At 44.7% G+C, this 13293-nt stretch overlaps 1 protein-coding gene across 1 annotated transcript in view; it reads left to right on the top strand.

The window, feature by feature from the left end:
- The window catches only part of PNPLA4 (patatin like phospholipase domain containing 4), a 97264-nt gene extending 84222 nt beyond the window's left edge, over positions 1–13042 (top strand). Inside the window, exon 7 of the mRNA XM_043458054.1 lies at positions 12901–13042. Coding sequence (XP_043313989.1) covers positions 12901–12960 — 60 coding nt within the window. The 3' untranslated portion in view covers positions 12961–13042. The remainder of the gene's footprint in view (positions 1–12900) is intronic.
- Positions 13043–13293: the final 251 nt, after the last annotated feature.

The following is a 13293-nucleotide window of genomic DNA, read 5'->3' as shown; positions in this document are numbered from 1 at the left end:
AGAGTGAAGTAAGCCAGAAAGATAAAGACCAATACAGTATACTAACGCATATATATGGAATTTAGAAAGATGGTAATGATAACCCTATATGCAAAACAGAAAAAGAGACACAGATGTGCAAATTTAAAAAAAAAAGGAGGGGGGGTGGAGGGAAATAAAACCAAAAGGTGGCGGGGGGGGGATAATGGTTAAGGCCCTGGGGTCACATAGATTTACTGATGAGGCTTTGAGTTCCTTCAAGTTCAAACAGTAAATAAAATCAGTCCCCTGACTACATGTAATAGACACACACACACAGAGGACAGGGGTATTCCACTATATTATCAGAGGTTTGCATATCTCTGATGGGAAAATCGGATCAATAGAGAGGAGAAAGCAGAGTTCAAAAGCAGTATATTCAACTCTGGAAAAAAAAAAAAAGTCCTTTTTTATCTTCTTCAGAAAACTAAAGAGCAGAACAGCTACAAATGGAGCTATTCCCCTGGGAAGGGGAGAGAGAATGCCAAGGAGCAAGTGGAATCCCACCCCCACCCTGTTTTCAGTTACTGGGCAGAAACCTTAAGTCCGTTCAGTCCACGTGATTGTGTATTCTGCTCTCCAGCCGCAGAAAACCCACAGTGCGGCAGAACGGTCCGTTGAAAGCCAGGGTCATTCCCCTCCGTGGGCTTTCCCCGAGCTCATTCACTTGCCTACATACCCAGAACCCTCCGTCATCACAACTGGTTTCATGCGACGGTCCTCTAGGGGCCTGGAGAGCGTACCGATGCTGGGATCTCACCATCGAAACATTCTCATGGGGAATAACCTGGAGTGTGGTGTGGTCTGGAGAATGGACATTCTCCAGGCAAGAATACTGGAGTGGGTTGCCATGCCCTCCTCCAGGGGATCTTCCCCACCCAAGGATCGAACCTGTGTCTCGTTGGCAGGCGACTTCTTTACCACTGGCTTCCATGGTGACTCAGATGGTAAAGCATCTGCCTGCAATGCGGGAGACGCGGGTTCAATCCCTGGGCCAGGAAGATCTCCTAGAGAACGATATGGCAACCCACTCCAGGACGCTTGCCTGGAAAATGCCATGGACAGAGGAGCCTGGTGGGCTACAGTCCCCGGGGTCGCAAAGAGTCAGACACGACTGAGCGACTTCACTTTCTTTTCACCTGGGAAGCTAAAGAGGGTGGTGATAAGTAAATAACTCCCGGCTCCTACTGATGCTGCTGTTCTGCAGACCACATTTCCGAATGGCAGGGGACTTGGAGATCCGACCTTGTCCTCTCTCCTGCGGGGTCCCATAGTGACATTCCTTCTCTCCAGCCTGGGTCTCAGTTCATGACAGTCATACCTGAGTGGCAAACACAGGCTCTCAGTACAAAGATTCCACAAGCTTCGCCTGGCAATCTCCCCACTTAACCAATACCAGTCTTCAAGCCTACACATCCACGCTTCCGTCTTGTAGCCGCACACCACCCAAAGAAGTCCCCAGGATGGACTTATTTGCCACCCCCACAATTATCCCCCCTCTCTCAATCATTTTATCCACAGCCATGGCTGAACTAAACCCTTCCAGGCAGGAGTAAGCTATGTCTCGTTACAAAGAATGAAATAATGCCATCTGCAGCAACATGGGTGGGCCCGGAGATTGTCCTACTTGAGTGAATTAAGTCAGATACAGAAAGAGAAATATCCTATGACACGCTTTACATATGGACTCTAAAAAGACATGATGATACAAATGACCTTCTCACAAAACAGACACTCCCAGACTTGAGAGAATGATCTCATGGTGGTGAGGGGGGAAGGATGGGAGGAAGGGATAGTCAGGGAGTCTGGGATGGACATGGACACACTGCTGTATTTAACATGGAGAACCAGCAAGGACCTGCTGGACAGCCCAGGGAGCGCTGCTCAATGTTACGAGCCAGCCTGGATGGGAGGGGAGTTTGGGGGGAGAATGGATACATGTATATGTATTGCTGAGTTCCTTTGATGTTCACCTGAAAGCATCACAAAATTGTTAATTTGCTATACCCCAGTACAAAATGAAAAAGTTTAAAATTAAATGGAAGTAGGCTATGTGTCTCCCAGCATTACCCACCGCCAAGGAGGGAAAACATAAATCTCTATTTCCATCTTCTCTTTCAGGGACTGCCCCCAAAGCTCCCTCCTGGCATTAAAACACCTCGGGAAAAATCAGATTCACTTTCTCATCCTTCAGTTCTTCTTCTGCGTCTTCCTCTTAAAGCAGGATTTCTTCACATGTCTGTACTGACAATGGCCTTTTCTAGGTCCCCGTTGACATCTGTGGTGCTGTTGGCAATGGAAAACTCAGCCTGCAACCAAACCTAAACACAGACGCACGCATGGAAAAAAGTCCTTGCTTCTCTTGCATTCTTCTTAAGCTTTCTTCATCTTACTCAGTGTCAAGTGCACTCAGACCAAGACTCAGGACCTACCTGGATGCTCCAGTCACCCATCCAAGGCATGGATGTGGGCTGCTGGCTCAGAAAGCTCTTCCCCAGAAAGCCACGTGGCTGCCTCTTCACCACCCTCCCGGGTGTTGAAACGTGACCTCCTCTGTGGCCCGAGGACAGGCAACCACGCTTTCCACCAAGTATGCCCCAGTCTTTTGAATTTAAGAAAACCGAAAGAGGTGTTAGAGACATCAAGAACGTCTTTTTTAATGGAGACACATTTTACGACATATTCAGAAAAGTTACAGCCGTTATGGAGAAAAATATGGAGGTTCCTTAAAAACTAAAACAAAACAAAACAGAACAATCATATAATCCAGAAATCCCACTATTGGGCAGATAGCCAGAGGAAATCTTAATTCAAAGAGACGCAAGCACCGCTATGTTCAATGGAGCACTACTTACAATAGCTAAGACATGGAAACAATCTAAATGTCCATTGAAAGATGAACGGATAAAGAAGCTGTGGTGTGTATATATATATATATACACGTGTATACACACACACACACATATACACTACATCCTTGTAAAGACCAGACCTACTCCCGTAATTTATGTTTTAAGATAACAGAATTAGCCAGAAGGTTTAATCCAGAGACTGTCCTCAGGCAGGATACATCATCGTTATATAATCCTAAGGAATGTAGAGGAAGAAAGTAAAAAGTTTGTCCTTTCTTCCTCCTTGACTATGCCAGACCTCTCTCTCCTTGGGGACCCCTAGATGTCTTACCAACCTGCCTAGGAAATGACTCTCTCAGGAGGAGAGTGGGATGAACTGGGAGAGGTTGTCACTGACGCATAGACAATATTGATGCTATGAATGAAATGGATCACTCATTAGAACCTGATGTCTAGCATAGAGAACTTTACTCAGTGCTCTGAGGTCACCTAAATGGGGAGGAAATCCAAAAAACGGGAGATATATGTACACGTGTAGCTGACTCACTCTGCTAGATAGCAGAAACTAACATAGCATTGGAAAGCAACTATACTCCAGTAAGATGTTTTTTTTTAAAAATAAAATCTGTTGGAGTGATGCTTCTCAAACTAATGGTTCACTGCCCTATCCTGTATGGATAGGGGTGCGTAACTAGCCTGTGAGTTAGTTCGCCGAAGGTCAGGTAGTTATCTGTCAGTTATCTGTCCCCTAAGGTCAGTTAGATGTCCGTCCCCTTTGTACAGGGCTTCCCTGCTGGCTCAGTGGTAAAGGGCCCACCTGCCGATGCAGGCGACGTGAGTTTGATCCCTGGGTTGTCAGGAAAGATCCCCCAGGAGGAGGGCGTGGCAACCCACTGCAGTCTTCTTGCCTGGAGAAATCCCACGGACAGAGGAGCCTGGCGGGGCTACGGTCCAAAGGAACGCAAAGAGTCAGACACAGCTGAGTGACTGAGCTCAAGCACATGAGTCTATAAAAATAAGTGGAGACTCAGTTTCCCTGATCAGTGCGTTTAAGATGTGAACCAAGGAGGGGAAAGATGGAGCATTAACAGTTCGGCTCCCCCTGCTAAGACGAGACGGGCACGGAACTCCACGTAAACAAGCACGCTTTTATCACCACTCAACGTTCCCTTCCACCCATTAAAAAAAAAAAATCAGACAGTTTGTCACAATAACTCATACCAACTGGAAGAACTTTGCACGTAATTTCCCTGTTAACGTTCAGAAACGATTTCTATCAGTGATATTCCATCTCTGTAATGAATAATTATACGGCGGAGACGGAGCAATTGTAAAGGCACCAGTGATGTCTCAGGAAAGGTATTCCGGGAAGTCCAGTCTCAGTGAACATGCACATCTTGTGGCATTTTGTTTGATTTCCATGACAGAAACAATTTTATTCTGTGGAGAGACACAATTACTTCAACTGTGACCATTATAAGGGCATGACGTTTTAGCAGCAAACTGCATCTTTTGAGAATCGATTAAGGAGCTAACTTATTTCTGTGTTTGTAAGAACAGTCTTTGATGAATGGTTTGTGAGTGTCTTTGTAGCTTTTTTTTTTTTTCTTTTTTCATGTTTTCTTTCTGGACGCTGCCTGGATAGAATTACAGGTACAAGAAGAGTCACAACCCCTCTCTTCTTACACTATGTGGAGCCTGGTCATTTGGCCACTCACCTACTCATCGGATACGGACTTACTCTGTATTCACTGACTACACTTCTGCTCAGAGCCTGCTACTGTGCTCCGCTGAACTTGGGAATACAGAGATGGCAAAGGCTGCTGCTGTTTAGATGCAAAGTCATGTCGAGTCTTTTGCAACCCCACGGGCTGTAGCCCACCAGGCTCCTCTGTCCATGGGATTTCCCAGGCAAGAATACTGGAGTGGGCTTCATCTTCCTGACCCAGCGATCAAACCCACGTCTGCTGCATGACAGGTGGATTCTTTATACCACGGAGCCACCCAGGAAGCCCTTATGACGAAGGCTGTTGTGGACTGGACAACAGCCTCTTGCACAGAATCAAACCTGTGTCCTCAGCAACATTTGAATCCCCGTGTCATCCTGAACCACTGGGCTGGTTCTCCCCAGACGTGCTATATACCTTCCACCCCAATATTTTTCTTCACAGTAACTCTTAGAATCCCTTTCACTTCTCTGTCATCTTGGCATTCCTATAACTTTACCAGCCATTGCTTCTCTTTGGGTCGGGCACAGTCTTCAGGACTGTCTTCAGAAAAGAGGTGCATTTTGGAGATTTTCAGTATCTACAAATATTAGTATTTCACATTCATAATTGATTAATAATTTTGCTCAGTACTGCACTATATGTGATGCATAATTTTCCCAAAGGTTATTATTATTATTTTTTTTAGTATTTATTAGCCTGTACTGGGTCTTAGTTGCGACATGTGAACTGTTAGTTAAGAGCATGTGGGATCTAGTTCCTTGACCAGGGATGGAACTCGGGACCTCTACACTGGGAAGGAGGAGGCTTAGCCACTGGGCCACCAGGGAAGTCCCCTCACATAGTTTTGGAATGTGTTGCTCTATTGACTTGTAATCTCAAGCATTTCTGTTGCAAAGTTCCAATATGATTATTGGTTATTTTTATCATCAACGTGGCATTTCTTGACCTTGAAATAGTGAATTAGGCTAAGTCATTCATTCAAAACTCTTGAGTTGTCCAGTTCTTTCCCCACCAGCTTCCAGTGTCTCCACTGCAGACGGCCAGTATTCCTTTCTCAAGAAACTGACCAACCCACAGGGGGAAGAGCTTGAGATTCTGTGCGTGCTAGTACCCCCAGGGAAAGTTCATGGTCTCTCCTGAGTTATCGTATTGTAAAGTCCACTGGTGGCTGTTGTTCCCCTGTTCAGTTGTGTCCGATTCTTTGCAACCTCATGGCCTGCAGCACGCCAGGCTTCCCTGTCCTTCACTATCTCCAAGAGTTTGCTCAAACTCATCAAGTCGGTGATGCCACCCAACCGTCTCATCCTCAGTCGTCCCCTTCTCCTCCCGCCTTCAATCTTTCCCAGCATCAGGGTCTTTTCTAATGAGTCAACTCTTCACATCAGGTGGCCAAAGGATTGGAGTTTCAGCTTGAGCATCAGTCCTTCCAATGAATATTCAGGACTGACTTCCTTGAGGATGGACTGGTTGGATCTCCTTGCCGTCCAAGGGACTCTCAAGAGTCTTCTCCAGCACCAACAAGAGCTACCAGCTGACATTTTACTGTGTCACTCTCCAAATGAATTGGACAGTTCAGAATGACTCAAGAGTTAGCCCAAGTTTTAACGTGATGAATAAACCAAGGCAAGCAAAAAGGAGATAAAAAAGGAACTCTGAGGAAAGTGAGATGTACTCTCAGAGAAACATGTCTCTACTATTTTTTCGATCTTCTAACATTGGGTGCTCTGTGCATTAATTTTTAGTCTCTTTTACAAAAAAGAAGAAATATGACAGAACTGAGTGAACATTAGGGATTCCCCTGTGGCGCTAGTTGTAAAAACTCACCTGCCAATGCAGAAGGTGTAAGAGACTCAGGTTTGATCCTTGAGTCAGGAAGATCCCCTAGAGGAGGAAATGGCAACCCATTGCAGCATTCTTGCCTGCAGAATCCCATGGACGGAGGAGCCTGGCAGGCTACAGTCCATGGGGTCGCAAAGAGTCAGACACGACTGAACTGACTTAGCATGCAAGTGAACATTATGGTCTGAAATATTAAAATTACACATACCTATGTTTATGGACAACACTGAAGAAGGAATACTGACTAAAATAATATCAGCATAAATATAGGATGCATTGAATTATCAAATGAGAATTCATTCTGAAATCTTCAGTTCAGTTCAGTTCAGTCACTCAGTCGTGTCCGACTCTTTGCGACCCCATGAATCGCAGCACGCCAGGCCTCCCTGTCCATCACAAACTCCCAGAGTTTACTCAAACTCATGTCCATTGAGTCGGTGATGCCATCCAGCCATCTCATCCTCTGTCGTCCCCTTCTCCTCCTGCCCCCAATCCCTCCCAGCATCAGGGTCTTTTCCAATGAGTCAACTCTTCGCATCAGGTGGCGAAAGTATTGGAGTTTCACTGTCAAATTTCACTGATCATTTCACACAGGCAAAGCAGGTCTCAGATCGTTAACTCCTCTAGAGCCCTTTCTTGTTTCACTTGACACTCTGACCCAGGTTGGACACATGAGGGCTCTAAGCCACGTTTGTGAAAACAACCTTGATACAGGAGGGAGCAGCTATGTTCATCAGCCATCTCCACTTATACTGAGATATTTACACCTCTGGCTTCCCTGGTGGCCGAGTGATAAATAATCCACCTGCCAATGCAGGAGATGACGGTTGGATACCTGGGTTGGGAAGATCCCTGGAGAAGGAAATGGCAACCGACTCCAGTATTCTTACCTGGGAAATCCCATGGACAGAGGAGCCTGGGGGTGGGGAGGGTGGCTACAGTACATGGGGTCACAAAGAGTCCTACACGACTTAACTACTAAATAATAACAACAACAAAATTTACATCTCTTACGCAACATCTTCTGGGGAGCCGTGTCCCGAAACCCATAAACAATACCAGGTAGACCAGTTACGTTCTGCTGAAGATCAATGGATAGGGACCCTCACACAAGGAGCTAGTATTTGCCAAGAGGTCTGACCTTGACAAGCTCACAGGGAGAAATACCCTGATCACCTTTCTTTCTGATTTTGAACCAGCAAAAAGAAGAAAAGGGATTCCCAGACTGCCACTAACCCTTCTTTATCCACTTGTGTTAAGATTTTGACTTTCTTTTTTTTACTGCAGTATTTTAGTTTTATTTATTTTTAAGTGTGCAGACATCAAAAAATATGAAATGAGCCAAGATTCTAGTATTCAGATAACTTTAGGAAGATAGATGAGCTACTGTATTTTAAGACCAAAGAATTGATGCTTTCGAACTGCGGTGTTGGAGAAGATTCTTGAGTGTCCCTTGGACGGCAAAGAGATCAAACCAGTCCATCCTAAAGGAAATCAACCCTGAATATTCATTGAAGGGACTGAGCTGAAGCTGAAGCTCCAATACCTTGGGTCCCTGATGAGAAGAGCCGACTCACTGGAAAAGACCCTGATGCTGGGAAAGACTGAAGTCAGGAGGAGAAGGGAGTGACAGAGGATGAGATGGTTGGATGGCATCACTGACTCAATGGACGTGAGTTTGACCAAGCTCCGGGAGATAGTGAAGGACAGGGAAGCCTGGCCTGCTGCAGTCCACAGGGTCGCAGAGTCAGATACGACTTAGCAACTCAACAACAGCAACAAATGGATGTCTCAGTAAGGAATAGACGTTCTCTAATACAAAGAGATGGGACATACTTGTAGATGTATCCTATTTCTTTATCTCCATGGTCAAAAATTCTAGAAACACCTACAACGCCTTCAAATGTCTTCATGTTGGCACTGGTGAGGAAATCATTTGTTTCTATCTCTCTATGTATCTAGATCTATCTCTTTATCGATTCGTGAGTTGTGGCATGTGGATAGTTGATGGAAGTATATGGGATCTAGTTCCCTGACCAGGGATCAAACCCCAGGGCCCCTGCATTGGGACCGCAGAGTCTTAGCCACCGGACCACTGGGAGAGTTTCTATTTCTCATTCTTTTTCTAAGCCATTTCACTTTTTAATAGTTACCGTTTCTTTTCAGTTCTTCCCCATACCTAGAGAATGGATTCGCCAAACCATCCACTCTTGCTTTGGGCTATTATACCTACATAGCATTTGTGTTTGGCCCAACCAGATAAAACCCAGTACAGCAGTTTCAGGCATGGGGAAACACTCTTCTTGCAAATGGTACCTCTTCCTGTGGTCAGACTGAATATGGGGCCAATGAATCACCAGACTTCTAACCTAGGAAAAGTTGTATAAATCAATGGTACCCTGTAAATAATATATGAGACTGGAGGCTCAATAAGTCTCACGGTGAGCTCTGGGAAGAGAAGGGCCCTGGGTCAGGCAGAGTGGAGATTAATGAGGCTGTGTATATTTCCTGCTCTGCGGGTAAATAACTCAATATTTGCCAAGGAAGCCGTCGATGGGAAACGGTAGACCCTGCATTGATGTGCTGGCTGTTCTGAGACCACAGTCAATAGAAATTAATTAAGTGCTACAATATCTATGATTAAATACGTCTGTAGGGAGAACTAGAAAAGTCACGAAAAAAGGAAATGGAAGAAAGAGGAAGCAAATTCTAAGAAGCAGTGGCTGAAACAATGCTAGACAAAGTTGTAAATAGTAGCTGAAAACAACAAAAAAGTGAGTTGTATGCACAGCCCATCCGAGGCATGGGAAGGAGAGCCCCGAGTCCCTTAAGATTTTTCACATTCATGTATCATCTGGTCAACATTTGTTGGGGCTTGTTCCTGTGAGCAAGGACCTTGAGTCTTCAAGTAGGGGAGCGAGTTTGTTAAAGAGAAGTTCCAAGGCTTCTAGGATGGGGGTCTTGGAAGAGGGGAGCAGTGATTATCCAGTGAGAGTGATGGAGGCATGGTAAGAGGCTGGTGAAGAGGGGTGAAGTTGTTCCTGTTTGGAATGCTAACAGCATGGGAGAAAGAGATTCTTATAAAGATATTGAGTGATGGGTGTCTGAGTGGAAGTCTATGTGGATTCACTCAGAGGCCCCAACGTCAGCTTACAGGCATGAGCCAAGTGTGGAGAAGGCCAGGTCCGTCTGGGATGCACCAGGAATTTGAGAAGGGCGAGATGGAAGTGCGTCACAGGAAAATGAAAGAGGTTCCCCTCTCGGGGAAGATGATGCTCCATCGAGACAGGAAACAGGAAGCTGGCGTGAGACGTGTGACAAGGCAGAGAACAGGAAGGAGTGAATGAAGACCGGAGCAAAGACGTCTAGACAAAGGGAAGACCTTGTTCAAGGGTCTCGCCCTTCAGGGCAGCGGTTCCCGACTTGAAGGATCTCGTGTCTGATGGTCTGCGGTGGGGCTGATGTCATAATAATCAAATAACGTGAACAACAAATGCAGTGTGCTCAAGTCTTCCGGAAACCATCCCCACCCTACTCCTGGTCTGTGGAGAAACGGTCTTCCATGAAAGTGGTCCCTGGAGTCAAAAAGGTTTGGGACTGCTGCTCTAGGGTGAAGACTGACTTTAACTGAATATGACCCGTGGGCGCTCCAGAAACTAGACCCTGCCAGGCTCTCAGCATCTGAGCATCCTCTCTCATGTCCCACCCACCTGCCCAGTCTGAGCTTCGGCCACACAGCCCTTCCTGACTGTGGTTCCACATCCACCAATAGGAGCTCGGCAGTTGCTTGGTGATGGCCAGAGGGGGCGGGGCTTCAGCGGAATCCCCACCCCCCACCCCACCTTCACCCCCACCCGCACCCCGTGGCCCAGGAAGGCTGTCAATCACCACTGCTACTTGGAAAGGCATTCTGCATTACAACATGGCAGAAAGTGAAGAAGAACTAAAGAGCCTCCTGATGAAAGTCAAAGAGTAGAGTGAAAAACTTGGCTTAAAGCTCAACATTCAGAAAACTAAGATCATGGCATCCGGTTCCATCACTTGATGGCAAATAGATGGGGAAACAGTCAAAACAGTGGCAGACTTTATTTTGGGGGGCTCCAAAATTACTGCAGATGGTGACTGAAGCCATGAAATCAAAAGATGCTTACTCCTTGGAAGGAAAGTTATGACCAACCTAGACAGCATATTAAAAAGCAGAGACATTGCTTTGCCAACAAAGCAATGTTGTCAAAGCTATGGTTTTTCCAGTGGTCATATATGGATGTGAGAGTTGGACTATAAAGAAAGCTAAGCACCAAAGATGCTTTTGAACTGTGGTGTTGGAGAAAACTCTTGAGAGTCCCGTGGAATGCAAGGAGATCCAACCAGTCCATCCCAAAGGAAATAAGTCCTGAATATTCACTGGAAGGACTGATGCTGAAGCTGAAACTCCAATCCTTTGGCCACCTGATGCGAAGAGCTGACTCATTGGAAAAGACCTGATTCTGGGAAAGATTGAGCGCGGGAGGAGAAGGGGATGACGGAGGATGAGATAGTTGGATGATATCACCGACTCAATGGACATGAGTTTGAGTAAAGTCCAGGAGTTGGTGATGGACAGGGAAGCCTGGTGTGCTGCAGTCCATGGGTTCGCAAAGAGTCAGACACAACTGAGCGACTGAACTGACCCGAACTGTGAAGTCTTTTTCTCCCTGTCCCACAGAGGATGGAAAGGCAGCTTAGGGAGGTAAATGGGTCGACTTAAAGGCCCACGTCAGAGCTCACTTCTGAACCACACCTGCCTAGCTCCCAAGCTCCTGTTTCTTTGCACCTCCCTCCCACCAAAGCCGAGAGACAAATATAAGGTACACGGTGTTATCAGGCTTGAGGTTTGCTTATATAAAAATGGGACTTTTTTTATCATGCAAAAACTAGGCACTAGAATGCACATCTATTTTTAGGAATAGCTATTATATACCAAAATAATATAAAATATCATGGTCTGTATTCATCTAAGAAATGATAGGGTTTCCCAGGTGGCTCAGTGGTAAAGAATCCATCTGCCAATGCAGGAGATGAGGGCTCAATCTCTGGGTTGGAATACCCCTTGGAAAAGGAAATAGCAGCCCACTCCAGTTTTCTTGCCTGGGAAATCCCATGGACAGAAGAGAATGGTGTGCTGCATTCCATGGGTTCACAAGGACTTGGACACGACTTAGTGACCAAACAACAACAAGAAATGACAACGTTATGGGGAGGTGAGTGTTGTCATGACATTGTGATTCCTTGATAATAATGCTTTCTGTTATTAAAATGTGTTCCATAGACGGCGTTTGCATCCCTGCCCCCAGCCAAATCCAAATGTTGAAATCCTAACCTGCTATGTATACAGGGATTAGGATATGGGGCCTTTGGGAGGTGGTGAGGTCAAGAAAGTGGGGCCCTTATGAATGGGATGAGTGCCCTTAATAAATAGACCTTGTTATTGAGGGCCTTGTTTAATGAGTGTCCTTAATAAACAGAAGAATAAATCTTCCCACACAGTAAGAAGGTTTTGAACTTGGAAGCAGGTTCTCATCAGACTCTGGGTCTGCTGACAATCTAATTTTGGACCTCTGCCTCCAGATAACTGAAAAATAAATGTTCATTGTTTATTAGCCACCTAGTCTATGGTATTCTTTCATAACAGCCCAGATGAACTAAGACAAAGGGTTTGGGTTTTTCATAGGTTGGGATACAAACCATCTGTGAAGAGGTTTAGACCTACACTGGGCTCATATGTTCCAAATGGACTTACTTCCTCTCCATGTCTAAATCCATATTGGAAAAGAAAGGCACAGATTCCCGAAAATAAAGCTAAAATGGTTAGTTCTCTAAACACTTACGCCTGTGGAAAAATGTATTTTCACTTTTGTGAGACTTATTTCTTCATCTGTGTGAATCATGTACCCCAGTTTAAAGACGCACAAAAAACAATGCAGGCAGAACGGTAAGAAAAAAAAAAAGTAGGTGGAAAATAGGAGGAGAATGAATTTAGCTAAAGGTGGGCAGTTGATGTAGTGAGAATCTGGTTAAATAGTGAAAGTGAAGCGCCAAACTAAAAATAATCAGCCAACATACACATTAACTGGGACAGTGAGTTAACTACACATGTTGCATGCAACTCAGGTCAGGTATATTGTGTTGGCAAACGGGAGGACGTATTCGAATATCACACAGTAATAAAATTGATCGTTCTAGCTCCAAATCATAGAAGGTTACCTCTAAGGATTTCTATTTTGGGAGATAGAGAAAAAGTGGGGGGGGGGAGTCATTTTATGAGAGTCAGTGGTTATTTTATACCACAGGTTTTGAAATTCTGTCTCAAAACACACCATACTATTATTCATAACTGTTTTCAAAATATTCATTTCTCTTACTGAATAAAAGTATTTGTCTACATGAAGCAAACGTAAAATAATTTTTTTTTTTTACCTAAGGAATCAATATTGAAGCCAAATGAACGTGATAATGGACCACATACAATCAAAACCGAATAAAACAACTATAGAATATCACCTTCTCATTTGGTTAGCTTTAGACCTTACAGATGGTACAATCAATATGAGCTTTGCAGCAATATCATCACTGGATGAGATATGGGACCTTCATGGCAGAATTATTGCTCAATTATTAGGTGTGATTTGAAAGAAGTAAATTCAAGCTGCTAGGCATAACATAAATAAGATACAAGGATGTAATATACAATGCAGGTCATAGAACTAATACTTTATAACTTTAAGTGGAGTGTAACCTATGAAAATGCTGAATCACTGTTATACACCTGAAACTAATGTCATGTTATTAATCAACTGTACTCCAAGAAAAAAGTT

Source organism: Cervus canadensis, chromosome X (assembly GCF_019320065.1).
Source record: "Cervus canadensis isolate Bull #8, Minnesota chromosome X, ASM1932006v1, whole genome shotgun sequence".
In the NCBI taxonomy this organism is placed as follows: domain Eukaryota; kingdom Metazoa; phylum Chordata; class Mammalia; order Artiodactyla; family Cervidae; genus Cervus; species Cervus canadensis.
This window is presented reverse-complemented; position numbering and strand designations above follow the sequence as displayed.